General features: G+C 33.2%; 1 protein-coding gene across 6 annotated transcripts in view; it reads right to left on the bottom strand.

Moving 5' to 3' along the window:
• Window positions 1-207: 207 nt before the first annotated feature.
• EPB41L2 (erythrocyte membrane protein band 4.1 like 2) overlaps window positions 208-17,189 on the bottom strand; it is a 115,910-nt gene continuing 98,928 nt past the window's right edge. Inside the window, exons 13-22 of one of the 6 annotated variants that reach the window (XM_032215376.1) lie at window positions 17,006-17,068; window positions 14,457-14,603; window positions 10,991-11,161; window positions 9,526-9,579; window positions 8,761-9,306; window positions 7,559-7,681; window positions 6,469-6,561; window positions 4,605-4,685; window positions 2,940-3,045; window positions 208-1,142 (exon numbers count right to left, since the gene is read on the bottom strand). In XM_032215376.1, coding sequence (XP_032071267.1) covers window positions 2,941-3,045; window positions 4,605-4,685; window positions 6,469-6,561; window positions 7,559-7,681; window positions 8,761-9,306; window positions 9,526-9,579; window positions 10,991-11,161; window positions 14,457-14,603; window positions 17,006-17,068 — 1,383 coding nt within the window. In that variant the 3' untranslated portion in view covers window positions 208-1,142; window position 2,940. Of the gene's footprint in view, window positions 1,143-2,187; window positions 2,743-2,939; window positions 3,046-4,604; window positions 4,686-6,468; window positions 6,562-7,558; window positions 7,682-8,760; window positions 9,307-9,525; window positions 9,580-10,990; window positions 11,162-14,456; window positions 14,604-17,005; window positions 17,069-17,189 lie in introns of those variants that run through there. The other 5 variants (XM_032215371.1, XM_032215372.1, XM_032215373.1 and 2 more) reach the window with 5 other exon arrangements.

Raw genomic sequence — 17,189 nt, forward strand, 5'->3', positions numbered from 1 at the left:
AATAACTGCTCAACAAATGTCAGTTGTAACAGGAATTAATGAGTTTTTATTGGGACTGGGCAGCACTTAAGATTCAAAGACAAAAAGGCACTTCGAAGAGTCCAAGAGAGAGACCATCTGTGGTGCTGGACTGCAACTCTTTAAATGAGATATGTCTATTTCTGGGATTGCACGGACAGACCTATGGAAAATTCCTGCTTTGTTTAAGGAGTTGCAGAGAGAGATATATTCTGCAAGCTGCTTTCAGCTTGTGCTCTGAAACACTTTCTGCATTTGAATCCCAAGCGCTGCCAGCCCTGGTTTTTTTAGGCAAAGCAAGCTTTTTCTGCAGATGCAGTTGTATAATGGAGTATCTGACATTTAGCATAAGAAGAGAAAAGCATTAAGCTGCCTAAATTTGCTGGAAGGACAGAGCAAAGTCCTTCCAACTCTGGAATGTTGCAGACCCCTATAGGTCTCTCTGAAGGGACTGGCTGAGGACAGTGAAGTGCAAACAAAAGGCTACTTGAACAGTGGCTGGTCAGTAGAAATGTTTTTTTTTAATAGCTAAAACATCGATTCTATATGATATCAGCACCAGTTCCCTCAAAAAATAAGAGATCATCAGAATAAACAGATTTTTTTAAATATAGGAATCTATATAAAAACATACAGGTTTTCAGTTTACTTTCCCTGCCAAGCTATAAGAACATTTTGTTTTTTTTAATAAAAAGAATATTTTTCTTGTATTATTTGATATTTATCTGAAAAAGTAAAATTTTTCCAGTTAAGTCTTTGAGACATTTTTGAAAAAAGTCTATATCTAAATTAGTCAGGGTTCCTTTTCCCTGCATATTAAAACTACTCAAGTAAACAGTGCTTTCTAAATATTTTTGCTTACTTTCATGCAAACAAGAAATCAGTTATACAAAAATAGCAGGGAATTGAACAAAAAATTCTCTATACCTTGTTAAAAAAAAATCCAAGAACGTTAAAAATCGGTTATAAAAACAAAGACATACATGAAAAACTGTAAGGTTGGTAATTCGGTCTAGAGAAGTTTGGTCCCTGTGATGAACTTGGTGTATTCAGTGAAAGACTGGCTGGGATATCAACTTGGAATTATTTAAGTTCTTCATAGTCTCAAAGCATTCTTCATAAATCTAAAGGAGCAAGCAATTCAATACAATTATTATTATAAATCTTAAACTATATTAAAACATTTTAATTGCCTTTTTTCCTCTTTTGAAAACAGTTTTCCTTTCCAAGGCCTCATGCCATATTTTTCCTATAAACTTCGGACTCTAATTGGTCCAAACACCATTAAGCTGGAGATGGACAGAACCTGCTACTTTATTCTATAATTATAAATAGCAGTATTATACTTAGAGTGTAGAACCTAAAACCAAGCTATTGTTAAAAATCCTCTTTAGATAAACATAACTCCTACTTTTGGAAATATCTCCTGTTTTTTTTATTTATTTTTAAATTTATTTGCTGCCCATCTGGCCTTAAGTTCTAAAGCAACTGCTAAGTCAAATGGTAAATTTCTTCTCAACACAATGTATCACAAAATAGAATATAGGATATAAAAATTAAAATCACTACGTATAACATAATTTTTAAGATATGTATGCCCAGTTCTGCCTGGCTTAAAGTCAGAGACAAAGTCAGGTATTACATATTACTATCTCACTTCCACATCTGGGTAACTTTGGAAAACCTGTGGTGGGAACAGAGACACTTGAGTTCTGCCAATCTAGACCACAAATTGCTTTGAAATCCGGGAATCTCTCAAGGTGCTGTCTTACTAAAGGCATGGCTTACTAAAGGCAAGGCTTACTTTTTTAAAAAAAGGCATGTTGTTGAATGTAACAACACAAAACTTTCTTACCATACTTTGGATTTTTTAAAAAAATATTGAATATCATCTGGAGCAGTGGTGGGTTGAAGGCAGTATGCCCCGGTACGGGCGTACCGGTGCCTGCCCAGAGCACGGGGTACCATTCCGCTATGGTGCTCCGGAGGGCCCACCCGCCCACCTGAGCTCCTTACCTATATTTGAGCTCTTCGGTGCTTCTGCGCATGGCGCCTGCGCAATGCTCCACCAAGCAGCTGGAGCATCGCGGAGGCCTTACAAGAGGTAAGGATGCATGTGCGCACGCTGCGCGCATTCATGTGGTGGACGCCGGGCTCCATTGCAACCGTACCGGAACCCACCACTGATCTGGAGGTCAGTTCCAAAACAGTACAAGCTGTATGACAAATAGTCATATATAGGAAAACCTACCTAGTTATTATTAAAAGGGCCTGTGTGGCTTTCATACAAAGGATAATGCTTTCTAAGAGCTGTGTTATTTAGGATGATGGTAAAAACATAATTCTTTCACCAAATATTTGTTAAATTATTCTAAAGATCATTTAAAACTGATTACTTTTACATATTTATATTTTCCTTGTTACTGTGAATTTTAGAGTAAACACGATACATATAATGTGTCTATGATACATATATATATATAGCTTAAGTAGGATTTAAATCTTCCTGGATAAAGAAAACAAAAAATACTATATGTTGGAACAGAAGACTGCATAAGATCTTCATGGACAAATATTTAATATACCACCAGGTGGCATCAGATATTTAGACAGTATTCTCAATAAACAGGTATTCTTTTTGCCATTTCTTCATGTTTTGATTCTGTAAATTGCCTCCATACCTTTTCCCTTTTTCTTCCTTGTAATCTTGTTTCCTGAACCATTCTTTAAAAAAAAATATGGAAGAAAAAAAATCACTGCAAAATCAGAAGATCCATTTACCTACCATAAGGAATATTCAAGCTGAGGTGTTCATATGGTTGGTATCAACAATCAGCACTTCTAAAGCTATTATAAAGAAATTCTCCTACAATTGTTATATCAACAATTGCTGTAATACATTATGGGCTGAAGATTCATACCTTAATGGCCTTCCTCTTCAAGTTCACTCTCCTTATGCACCACTACTCTTGTTACAGACATGTCAGGGTGCTGCTCTTTGGCTTCCTTAATGGCTTGTGCCAATGCCTGTAATGCCAGAAAAATGGACTAACTATATGGCAAATTAAAATTAACAGTTTAATGTGTAATGGCTAGCAAAGCTCTTAATGCTTATCTTTCTGGAACAATTTAAATTAAATATTAAACTAAGCATATAATCCTGTAATAAAACAACCAACTGTAGAAGAAAAAAAACTTTTAAAGTGTTATATTGAAAGCTATAAATACATTTACAAATTTGCTGAATGATATCAAATGTTTTAAAGTATTAAAATTTGTAGAACGCTTGTTAAAGTTAGTTTTCTTTTTCATGTTTTGTTTTGTAAGGTACTGAAGACTGCTCCATAGCATATCTTTTGCTCTTTATGTTCTAAATCTTTTGCTCTTTATTGTTTCTCTCTTCTATTTCAATTATTAGTTATCATTGATTTTTATCTCCTTATTTTAAAATTTTACAAACAGCAACTGTTTTCTTCTGCTAGTTTCCAATATGCCTTGTTCTAATGTTTACCCTTTTTTCCCCTACTTGAGCTGATCTACAATATCAGACTAATGAAATACAGTTTAGCAAACAAATGGCAATTGGAAAAGTTTTTTTTTTCTTGTCCATCATTTCTATTCTACAATTTTGTCCTCTCTCGTTTGTGCTAATCTGGTAACTGCAGAATTTGGAAAATGCGTTCCAGAACACTAGACAGTGATTTTACTCTAAACTTTTACTTGCTGATGTGGAAAAGGCTAGCAATCTCCACATAAACCCTAAGCCTAAACCAAAATTAATAACTGCTTTCTATATATAGTTACCCTAAACTTCAAACTTGAAAAAAATGCAAAAACAAATCCTAAGGAATTCACAAAGAAATATACAAACAGATATTTTTTTTCTCTGCCTGACATTTCTTTAGCAGTACGTTTTTCAGAATGTATGGAAACAAAAAGAATACAAGTGTATAAATAACGATTCCTATTTAAAGGTCTATCACAGAAACAATGACCGGCATACTTCTAAAAAAAGCACTCATGTATTTTACACACACACACACAAACACAAAACATTTATGGATTAAATTCATACAAATGCATAGGTCCCACTGTAAGTTTACTTTAGGATGTCATAATTTTATAGAGTCCTAAATAGAGATAATTTTAAATTTTATGAAAACATTTTTTTTCAAATTTCCCAGCCATACTGAGCATGTGTTGGGAAGGATATCCCTCAGATCTAATGCTAAGCAGCTCTTCTATTTCATTTCAAGGAGAGATTGAATTTGTCTCATACATCCAAATCTCAGATTAAATTTATTTCAAGGCCTTGATACATTACCATTAAGAAATTAAAATTAAATCCTGGTTACATTTATTTATGAAGAATTTAATGAGGACATGCTGAGTTTAATGAACATCCATGATTTTTTTCTTTTATCTACAATAATCAATATTTATATAAATATAGCATTTTGCAAGTTAAATATTTTAACTATTGTTCATGTTATCACAAATTGCAATTCTTATACCTTATATGTATTCTTAAATCTTCCTTTCCTCCATATATAATTTCCTCATTATAAGCATTCATTTTGTCTCACCTGATCATGATCAAGATCTGCATCTCCTGTGATAACAATACGCTTTTCGATTCTGGTTTCTGATACACCACCTTTTACCATCTACAGGTTTCATCAGAAAAGGTTTATTTAATTCTATAATGCTGTGAATTTACTTGACATATATTGCAATGAAAAAGATATTCAACAGAAATCTATCTGTGTAAAATTAGAAGAGCTACAACACAAACTTCAAATGCTGTTGGACTAAAGAGGAAAAAGTTAATGCATTGTCACTTCTAGATTAATATTCCTGCTATCTAGAACTGTTTCTGCTACAAATGCATTTTATTGATAACTGCAATCATTCCTAACCTCTCTTCAGCACACTCTCCCTTGAATGCATCATATTAGAGAAAAAGATGGCTAGAGAACTGTTAAGGGTACAAGAAAGAAAATAATAACTAGAAACACAATTCCTAAAATATATGTTCAGCTGATATATTTTACCAGCCTATCATTTAAAAAAAACAAAATGCAAAATAAAATAGTTCTTGCCTAGAAAATTTAATTGTGCCAAAATCGGAGCATCCAGCACTTCTCTGTTTTTACTAGTCAAATAAAAAAGGCCTCATAGATGAAGAGATAAAAATACGTTTTTATCACCATCCCATCAATTTGTGGCTATTTGTTTGATCGCTGGCTTCAATTGATTCATATTTTTATCAAAGAGAGGGGAGGGAAGGGGAATTCTGTTCAAAGGTGAACTTGAAACACTTTCTGAGATGGAAACCCATAAAAGAGGGACAGATTGGGCTCTTGATATATATTCCCTCTGCCAGGTTAGAAAAAACTTTTCTTCTACCAGTTGCCTAGCTTTTATTAAGTTATTTGGAAATTAACATTTTCTAGAAAGTTCAGAAACAAAATAGTGGTGGGAGGCAAAAAAAAAAATAATCTATTCTACTTTAAGATAGTCAGCAAAATTCCACCGTTGCAGAGCTTTTGGAATACTCTTCTGTAAATTCTTGATTGGCTGCAACTATTACAGTATTTTTATCAACTGCTCTATAGGAGCATGGTGGCTCGCATGGCTAGGATGCTGGGTAGGAGCTTAGCAAGCCCGAGTTCAAGACCTGAGTGCTGTTGTGGAGCAGATGAGCTCCTGTCCTACACTCCAGCTTCTGCCAGGAACAGGAGCGGAGCCTCCAACTGGGCATCCCCCAGGCAATGGTGATGTCATTGGCTAATCCTTTCAACCCCACCAAGTGCCAGGGCGCTTCTGATATGAGTGTGATGCAATCAACTTGTTGCTTATTAAATGTTATTTCACTTTTTATTTCTGACACAGGTCCATACTTTTATTAAGTTAATATATTATTTTGTATGTTACTTGATTTTTATTGTGCAATACCTATAGAAGTATTTGCTAAAACATTTTAAAAAAGGAAAAGCCTTAGCAAGAACTACGTTTCTTAGCATAGAGTAACATACAAAGCTATAGACACTTAAAAAGCTACTATTCATGCATGAGAAGCCAACTACAAAACCCATCTCTAACCAAGCCAATTACTATTGAAATCAATTTTCTTTAGGGAAGCATAAACATATCACAATGAGGAAAAATGTTTATGTAAATGATTACTTTGGCTTCATGCATTCTCTTATAATAGCATATTAAAGCAATGTTTATACTTTATTTAGATGAACATGCAAATATGGCTTCCAACTCCAGTTAGGAAAAGAACAAGGACCATTACAAACTGCTGAGATGCCCCCACAGCAGGAGGAATCAAATAGAAGCAATTAAATTTGTTCATGTAAACCAGAATTATAAAGCTCAAAGACTCGGAAAAAAAAACTGAGTGACAAAAAGCTTCACTCTAAATTATTTCTTTTCTCCTACCTTAGTAATATGTGTGGTTGTGGTAGTAGAAACAGATTCTGATGTGATTGTCTGTGCACTCAACAACATACCAGCATCAGCACCATCATCAAACTACATAGGCAAGAAAAGCGCAAACTGATTAAAAATTAAATAAAAATACAAATATATGATTTTTTAAAGCAGAACCAATCTGGTAAGAAATCAAATGCTGCCTCTCATCAAGTAGATTGTATTCAAGTACAGTGTCTGCTTATATCCTGATTGTGAAAGCAATGCCATTTTTTCTTTGTGACCTGAGTAGTAAACAGTATGATCTTCGGACAGAAAAATATCCAATTCCAATCCTTTTCAATTTACTGATGCCTAAGATATCAATATGTAAGTTGATTTATTTCATCCTTCATTATGTTGAGCTTTCCCATGTTTGTGCTTCTTCTGTTTTATGATTGCTCAATAATTCTCTTTGAAGAGAATTCAAGTATTATTTGCGGTTAGGCAAAATCAGTGATTAGCTATTCCAAAGACATGAATCTATCAGTGTCATTGAACAACACAAATACTCCAAAATATCATCAACATTTACACCTGGCATACACTCTGGGCATTTTTTGTGCATGTTTTCCCAGGAACATCCCACCACTACCACTACCACCACAATGAGACAGTATAGCAGGAACTTGAAGAAGAATGATTCTATAGTTCAATTTATCAAAGGCAAGTACAATATTGTCTTGCGCTGAGGATATATGAAGAGGGAAGTACTTATAGCGAGTAATGACATTAGAAATGTAAAGATAGGCTGGTGACAGGGCTTACAGGCAAGACAGTAACTTACTGATGTTGCAAATGTACTAGGCATCCTGGTTTGTTTAGGCAGGCTAATGCACAGTGTATGGAAGAAATCAGTAAATGTGATGTAACTTATTCTGTAATCTATATAGGATCAAAAGCAATTATTTCTCTCAAACATTTAGTAAGTATATATGGAAAGTAAGCCATGATTGTTGTGATCACGATTGTTTTGATTCCTATCTTCTTAAATTCTTATCTAGATAGGCAGCATGATCACTTTAATTAAATATAGCTATTTTAATTTAAACATCTGTACCTGAGGAGATTCATAGGTGATCGTTTTAGTTTCTGTCTGAACAATTGGGACTTCTTTAGTGGATATTTCAGTTCTTTGTGAAGCATCTGAAATCGTCACCATCTCAGTTTTAATAAGTGGAGGCTAGTGTTCAGAAAATAATGAAAGCTATATTCAAAAGTCATGAAACAGTGAAGTATGCAGTATTTAGACTACGATCGAGCTTGACATGAGAAAATAATGGTTATTGTAAAGATATCTTCAATATTTTAAAGTCAAATCTTAACATCAGGTGCACAATCCTGACAAACAATAGCATCAATAACCTACCTATAAAGCATTTTCAAACTATATTAGTAGTTATTCCATTATATATTAATGGATAATGTTGACCAATTAAGGGGAAAAATGTCCAAGTCCTTTAAATATGCAACTCCAAAAAATATCTTAAACAAGTATGAAGAACAGAATAAATCAGACATTGTTTGGCTTCTCAATATACCAGTAATGCCTGACCAGGAATGGTCAAGTAAAATCTACTAAAGATGACACTCAGTTATTAATCTATGCTGCTTAATCCCCTTAAGCCTCTCCATATACTCAGATTTAACTGATTGGCACTATTGTTGTTTTTTTTGACAAGAATGCTCACTAAACTTATCATGTGCGATAGGATACTTTGAGTTGTTTTACTCCCTATCATTCACTATAATTTGACTGTCTATTTTGGACTCAGAAAATATCATATAAAATAAGGAGAAGTGTAAATGCAAAAAGCAATAATCTAATAATTATCACAACCAATGATGCTTTATGAAGCACAAATATCCATGTACGAGTGAAGTGACATTGTGCCAAGCTGTAAACAGTAACTTTTCACAAATGTTTAGAAAATTTTGTGTTTTAAGAGAGCAATATATTAAAGATGCTGGCTGTTTTTGCCATACACATTATATAAAGCTTCATATTTTGTCATGAAAGATCAATCAACTAAATGCTTGAAGACTCATAAAGCACGCAAACAGAAGAGGAATATGAGAAACTTAAAAAAAGGGGAAAAGGATGATATAATCCCAAACAAATTCCTTCTGAGAGAAATGAAAAATGTGACTCCCCCAATCTGCAATATTATGAAATCTGAATAAGATAGAGAAGAAGAAAGGCAGAAATATTTGACCCTATGATGAAGGCACCTCTGGGTCACTTCCTCTTCTACCATTTACCTCTGAGCAACAAATTAATTGTGGTGAAACATCAATGTCAATATGCAATGCTTCTCCATTTAGTTTAGGTAGATCTTCCTCCTTTTCTTCTTTTGGGCCTTCATCATCCAATCTTCCTAACTTTGTCTTTTCTGATGTGTTTATGGAAGCTTCATTTGTTTGGACCAAAGCTTCAGTCAACTGCTTGTGCTCAATTGCTGTTTGAATTGGACTGACTTCTTCTGAAAATTTAACACAAACATCTGCTGTTGAGCTCTGTTCTTCTTCTTTGGTAGTTTCATTTTCTTCCAATTCTTCTTTTATAGTATCTTGTATAATCTGCTGGTGTGGCTGATACTCTCCTACTTCATCTTCACTCTCACTACTGCTGCTATTGGATGACAGTGATGAAGAGTCTTTTTTTGCTAGATGTTCCATCTTCTGACTTTCCCCACCACCACAGACAAATGGCATTTTCCCCCCGTTGGTATCATCTGTGACTATTGTGTCTGCTATCCCAACCTCTGCCTGTTTCTTCTCCACTATGTCCAGAGTCTCATGTGAACTCTGCACGAAACAAATGGGTGAGAAAAAACAAAAAGTAGAACATATGAATAAATAAAATAATGAACATAAAACTAAAAGATAGGTGGGCAGGTCATATGAAGAGCAAAGATGACTTGCAATTGTTAAATGAAAAAAACACAACAATATAACAAACAAAGAAAAGACAAAAGAAGATTTTGAAATGTAAAAGCTCAATGGGCTATGGCAATATATTAGAACCTTAATATTCCTGCTGGTTCCAATGGAAGGTTCTTCCGTTTGGAAAGTAAATTTCTGTGAAACAAAAAAGCAATTGGAAGAGATATAAATATATTTTTACACTCAACTGACACAAACATGTGCCTTTACATTTTACAACAGCACAGAGGGGCCGACTATACACTCATACACTTATGGAACAATTTTGTTAGATCACAAACAAGAACACTGAAAATATTAAAAAAAACTTGGGCTGGTGACTCTGCCAGGGCCTTATTATGGGTTATGTTAAAAACCAATATAAAAACTCTCTCACTCTCACTCACTCTCTCTTTCTCTCTCTATCTCTCTCTCTCTCACACACACACACACTCAAATAGTGGCATTAAAATACTATTTATCTCATAAATAACAAAATCCAAACCATCCAAGCTAATGCTAACCAGTACAGACTTCATTCAGTCAAATCAAAGAAATGTTCATAAATTTCATACATGTACATGCAGTATTTCTAGTTAACTGATAGGGACTTCAGACTACGTTGCTACAACTACCAAAATATTCATATTTTAGTGAAAGTAATAAGACTTCCTAAGTTATTATAATGTAGGAACTATAGAGCTAATGCAGCTCTAAAGAAATGTGAAATTTGTTCCTTAAGAATACTGCATCAGTGAAGGAGTTTATTTAATAATGGAAGGATAAAGCAATATGACTAGAACATAATAATGATTTCCTGCTATATAGAAACTGACATTAACTGTTAACATTTAGCATCTTTTATGATCTTTGCCACATTTCCTACGGTATAGACAAATTAGTTAACAGCTTAAAAGCTAAATGATAGAGATATGACCAAGTAGGAAAATGGTATATTTGTTCAATTAAATCTAGCACAGCATGTGTGACATAATAGGGAATTTTGGTTTTAACAAGTATAAAGTTTTATATAGCTGACGTTTATGAGTTTTTTCAAGGCAGTGTGTGTGTGTATGTGTGTGTGTGTGTGTGTACGTGTGTGTATATATACAAATAGTATATATATACAAATAGTGAAAAATATATAGTGAAAAATATTTTTTAAGATCTATCTCCAAGAAATAGATTTCTGGTAAAATACTTTTACCTTACTAATTTTTTCTCTATCAAACATATTGCATATAATATTTCATTAGATACTGATATTTTTTTTTAAAAAGAATAATGCAAGTGCCTGTCGTCTACTCATCTATTTTCAATGCATTTGGGGAGGTAACTCTGAAATAGCATTGATGGAAAAAGCCCACCATGCAAATGTTTTCAGCATACTTTGGTTCCCATTGAACATTAAAGCTTTTCAAAATAATTTCAGCTTATATATCTTTTAAAATATGATAGGACATTCAATTTATTGGATATAAGCATTTATCTGACATGTTAAAAACTGCCCATCCTCCCATCCACAACTCTATGCTTTGATTTGGGAAAAGGAAATGTGTAAGAGCACCTCAGGTAATAGCTGAGAGACGGATGAGGCAGAGAATTTTTCAGAAGGTATATTATCTTTCCCAACAACGCCCTCTGCTGTCCACGAGAAAGCTGAAGTGAAGGCAGATTTCATGCTAGTGGAAAACCCCTCTTTACTAAATAAAATGGATGCTATCTCCTCTTCTAGGCTCTAGACAAGTCAGAAAGTGGAAATCAACAAATTAACACTGGAAGACAGAAGTAAGCTGAAAGAAAGGAAAAAAAAACAAAGAAACAGGGGGAATAAAAGAGAAAGATCATGCAAGAAGAGAAATACATAGAATGGTATATTCAAATGTGTTTTCAAGATAGAAATTATTTTACTTCTATGACAAAAATATATTTTAAAGTTAATTCAATATTTGCCATTGCTCTTAATCCTCTTCTATTTTTAAATCTACAAATTTCAAATTAAACCACCCGGACATGACATGTCAAAAAAAATTTGATCACATTTTCAATTTCCCCCTCTTCATATTAGTTGAATTTGTTTAATAAATTTACTCTCATTGTAATATTAATGCTACAGGTAAGAGTAGGTTCAACAATGAAGATGAATAATAAACCTGCATAATCAATATGAACCAAATGATTTTATTCTGCTTAATTCTGCAGTTTTACTTAAAATTTAACCATTTTGCATATATGTACAACAACTCAGTATGGAAGGTGGACAGTAAAGCTGGAGTTAATTTGTAACACGAATACAGTTGAACTAGGTTTTGATTGTCTCTTTAAATATTTTTGAATAAAATGATTCGCATATATGACTAAACAAGTTGGATCAAATAGGAGCATTTATTAAACAACTGTAATCAGTTTCAAAGTGCAGCAAAAAGTATCTTATTTGGATAGTCCTTGAAAGAAAGAATTACAGCTTTCTGAAAGGGGGGTAGGGGGTAAACCCAGAGTTTTATTTATTCTTCTTTTGTAAATCTCTAACTTCATTTTCTTGTTAAAGCTGCAAAAGGTCTACATTTACATTTATTGATTAAACTTAGTATATTTGCCATACACCAAGATTTCTCGTTATGTCTAATAGTGATATGTTTAAAATTAGAGTATATCTTGATCAGGACTATATTACATAATCTTAACATTGCTCTAATAGATTATTGTAATATTTACTTTTTCTGAAAAAATCCTGTTCTTTCAAATAGGTAAAAGCAATATGAAATAATTACTGATGTTGCCTCACTTAAATATGCCCCATTTATTTGTGCATATGTGTGTGTGCATGCATTCAATTAGTCTCCCTCCCTCCCTCCTGCTCTCTCTCTCACACACACACACACTATAGCAATGATAAAATTCAGGAATAAGATTTATCAATGCTATTGTTTGTTTATTTATTTATTTATTTATTTAAATTTTATGCTGTCCATCTCCCCTATAAGGTAACTCTGGGAAGTCTACAAGTAAAAAATAATGAACATATTAAAACATTAAAACTACATAGATTAATATTTTAATAACTATACTGAAACCAGAACTAAGAGATAAGACAGGATGTAGCATAAGAAACTGAAATAGCAACACTGTCCAATTACATATAACATATAACATTCATGTGCATAGAGTAAAAAACAAGAAAAAGAAAAGAGTGAATTAGAAGTAGATCCTTCCGTTTGTGAACTTTAGAGATTTTAGAGGTAAACTGTTTAAATATGATGCATTTTAATACTACATATAAATTCTAGCCTATATGAATGAAAATTTATATGAAGGCTAACGCTAGTATAGTTATCTCATTAAATGGGTGCCATTAAATAAACTACTACAACATTAGAATTATATTCACTTGTTGCTCAGTAATTTGGTATACCCAGATGAAGAAATATTCTTAACATTATTGTTAAGGAAATCCAAAATTACTCCATCACATATATTCTATCACATATGCTGTGCTAGGCAATAGTGGATGAAAATGCTGTTCAGAATACCAAAGATAGTTCATCAGGGGCTCTGCGTTTGGGGGGGTGGGGGACAAGTATTCTTCAGACTTAAAAGAACTGTCACTGTGCTGGGGATAGCTTGTTAAAGTTTAAGTTGAATATCTACTTGGGAAATTGTTATCTGCAGCTAGATGGGGGAAAAGACAAGACATTGAACAATTAAGCACAGTAATAACAACAGATAACAGGGCCCCAGATGCTTGGCAGCATAGGAATAAAAGGAAAGTTTGTAGGCAGCCTCATTTACCATTCCTTTGTGGTCTTCTGCCAACCAATAGACCCTTTAAGTCCATTCCTATTCCACTGAAGGCATATTCCCATTGCTCTTAGTTTTACATTCATTGAGGGAAATTTGTATTCTTTTTTCCAAATCAACATGTAAGAAGAGTCAAAGAGCTTTACAAAGTATCAACCCACGAGGTAGAATACCTCTCAGAAACACAGGCATTGAAATGTATGCAATTTTTGTATTCAAAACCGAAAGAAATGTCAGACAAGAATGCACAGCAAAATGCCAGCACAACATTGAAAAATCAGTGTCTTGCCAACTATCTAAAAAAGCTATATGCTATCTTACATGAGAAGCTACATGCTACTTGCCCCAGAATAGTCAAGATATGAAGCTCACTATGTATAGGACATCATTTATACTACACAAACACATCAAACTTATTTTATTAATGTGTAACATTACACTAACATAGTTTACAGAAAAATGACAAAAAGACTCTCAGTCTTTCAGTTCTTATATATTTTATAAGGAAGTCAAATCAAGAAGATAACCCCAAATCAAGAGGATAACCCCAAAGTCAACAATTTCAGGACGTCAATGTTTATACAGATTAAAACTGTATTAGAATAAAATTCAAATTCCACTAATCTATATTCAAATTGGTAGCAATCTCCAACAACAATCTCTAAATGCCAACTTATTAAAAGGATATATGTATTTCAAAGTACCCTGCTAAGTTGGTATCCTTTTTTTCTACACAATTGTTAACTATGATCCCTAATTGAATAGTGAAAGTATTATACTAAAGTTCCATAGATACCCTTAATGCTATTATGTTTCAAAATCTTCTAATATTATAAATCCCTAATACTCTGACTGCATTGCATTCTGCAGAAATTTTAAATGTATTAGTTTGTGAGATGGAGAGATAATGCTTTATATGAGGCTTTTCCCTAGTTCCCTTTTTCTGATAGATTGTGTCCTGCCATTTATTATTAACAGTGAACCAACAAAGTTATTTAAAAACTTTGAATATGATTAGAACTGCAATATTACTCTAATGAGATATGACCAATATCTTCTACTCTGGTTTCCTTCCAGAACTTGTGAACAAAGCAAAACATGCACACCAAGTTAATAAGTATTAGCTGAAAATAAATCACATTAGCAATGAAGAGACGGTTCTTATTTTTCTTATTAATATGAAATAATACATATTGCTTATTATGGAATGCTGACAAGGGTCTTTAATGACATACCCCTTGTGTTTGTAGAGTTAGAGGTGTGATACGCCGTTTTTCCCATTCATTGGGGCGTGGCTCAGGAGTGGATTCCATAAAATTGCGCTTGAGTTCACTAATGCTAGCCTGATGCTTCAGTAATTCATCCTGAGTCTTATCCAGTTCCTACCAATGTGTAATGTAAAAAGAGCAGGGAATTCATACAACAAAGACAATTTTTTAAAAAAACACCATGAAAAGTGCCTAGTGTTTGAAAATACAACAGCAGTTTATCAATTTAAAAATATTCATTTATACTTTTTTCAGGAAAATAAATACCTTGTTTTTATTTCCATTATACTGTTGAAAATCATGTAATACACGTATTCAAATAAAATAAAAATTTGGTGTTGCTGTACTACTAGCACGTTTGAACTTTTTATGCACCATGATGCAACCTGCTTGCAAAACTGTGGTGAAATGTAGCCTGGATTCCCAGGAGGGAAGAGCTGCATTCCAGAGAACCAAGATACAGTGAAGTTAAGACAGTTTGGTTGAGAGAAAAAGGAAGCAGCAGGTTCTCCTTAGAAGTTCTCAGTATATTTTTAATGAAGCAAATAGTTGGTTGGGAAAATTTGTGCCTATATGTGAGGAACAATAGAAGAAACTCTTAAAAGTAACCTTGCATGTCTTCCTTGGGTTTTGGAACCTGACAAAAAAACAGTAACTTGGGCAGGTGGCTGTCAGAGGCTTTATGCTACCTACTAGTACACAATAATTTCTACAACTATGAGGAACTGATGTTAATGCAACAAATGAATTGCTGCAGTGAATCTGCATATTCTAAGCTTTCTTACAAGTATTACCTTGTAATTATAATTGCCTTTGTTATAAATTATAGAATCAGATGATTCATTTTTATATCACAGAAGCATACATCACATAACATACATCACTAAGAAGGGGACTGGGAATTAGAGTAGCTTGGCTTAGCTATCAGAGTAAGAGCCAGAATATCCTCTTGCTACAACAGGATCTTTTATCAATGAATTTGCATTTATTTGCAGAAATACAATCCACTATAGAAGAAAAGTAAAATAATTCATTTGGAAATATTTTCTGGAAGAACCATAATCTTTCCTTGTCTACCAGTGAATTTACTAGGAGGAAGCAAAAAATTCCATTATCTTTTTTAATGTAACAAAACATAGCTTAATGAAAACAGATGACTTTGTCATCCACCTATTGAGCTTTCAGATGAATTATTTCAAGTATAGACTTATCTTCTGCAGTTCCTTTTAAATGTTATGTCATTGTTAATGACACATGAAAGGGGAGGGACAAAAGCTACTCTGCAATTAATCTGCAAATTAATTTATAAAACAAATGAAATAGTAAGGAATTGGGCTGATTAATTTAATTAAACTGAGAAATAACATTCTGTTCTTTTATATTATCCTTGTGGTGATAAAGCTAAGAGGATACATAGTAGGGAAGATTGAGAAAACTAATATACTATATATGTTAAGGAAAAAAGAAAAACAGATTCAGGATTATGCTGGTGAAAGAGAACATTAAAACAGCAAGTAGAGAAAATATTTTCCCACAGTTTTGGGGAAACTGAAAGCTTTGTGTTGCTATTTGTATAAACAAAACTTATTTGACAAGATTCAAACATAGCAATCTATGACAAGATAAACTATATAAATACAAAAATTTCAGGGAACAATTTAAATTTTAATGGTAATCTAAAAAAATGGAAATCAATTTGAATTTATTACAACTTGTCTCAATATAATGTTTTAAAAATAATAATTTTAAGACTAGGCACTTTTCTTGGATTTGTTCAATGCAATGTTATGCAATAATCTGAACAATGTTTTGGTAAAGATACGCCAATATATATTAAATTATAAGAAGCTGCCAAAAAGCAACAGAACATGTTAGTAAGGTTACTGTAAATCTACAGGCCTATACATTATATATCTATCTATCTCTGAGATATCCTAAATTTAATATTGGAAATAGCCCCATCTGGATGATACATACTTGTTATTTACAAATTATTTTGCCAAAATAATCTACATCCACAATTTTATCTTCAAACCCTTGGCAATCGGTACCACTTGGTATCACAAATATTAATTGATAGTATTATAAAATTAAATTGCTTTAAAAAGTTTGGTAGGTTGCCCACAATAACTTAGGAAAAGAACTCGGCATTTCTGTTTTAACTCAAAAGTCACATTTTGTCTATTCTTATACTTCCAGTCAGGTGCAGGAAGTGTTGCAATATATTGAAAGTTCTGGATGGTGCCCCTATAAAGTGATAGACATTTCTAAAAAGTCCTATTTCTTTTAAGTCTGAACATCTAAACAGGGCCATGTTCCACTTGCCACTGCAGAGTATTTTTAACAGTTGAAAATGTAGCTCATTTTACAGAATTACCAAAATAGAACATGCATGTTCAAGTTGAACATCTCCATGCATTTCATGCATTGTGCCCAGAACAGCCTGCAAGTGATTTCCCCTCTCGTGCAGCCTAGCAGCCCATGAGAACAGAAAGAACTCGTTTAATTATACAGACCTCCAACATTAAATTGCTATGTCTGACATAAATATTTTCCCCATTTACTCTCAAGGAATAAATCTGTAAAATTAAAGTACATACACACACATAAAAGAGAACAAGGGGGGAGAAAAAGCCCATGATAATCAAAAAGGCCAAAAAAAAGAGCTTAAAATTCAATAAACAGGGCTTTGAAATTAAA

Source organism: Thamnophis elegans, chromosome 4 (genome assembly GCF_009769535.1).
Source record: "Thamnophis elegans isolate rThaEle1 chromosome 4, rThaEle1.pri, whole genome shotgun sequence".
In the NCBI taxonomy this organism is placed as follows: domain Eukaryota; kingdom Metazoa; phylum Chordata; class Lepidosauria; order Squamata; family Colubridae; genus Thamnophis; species Thamnophis elegans.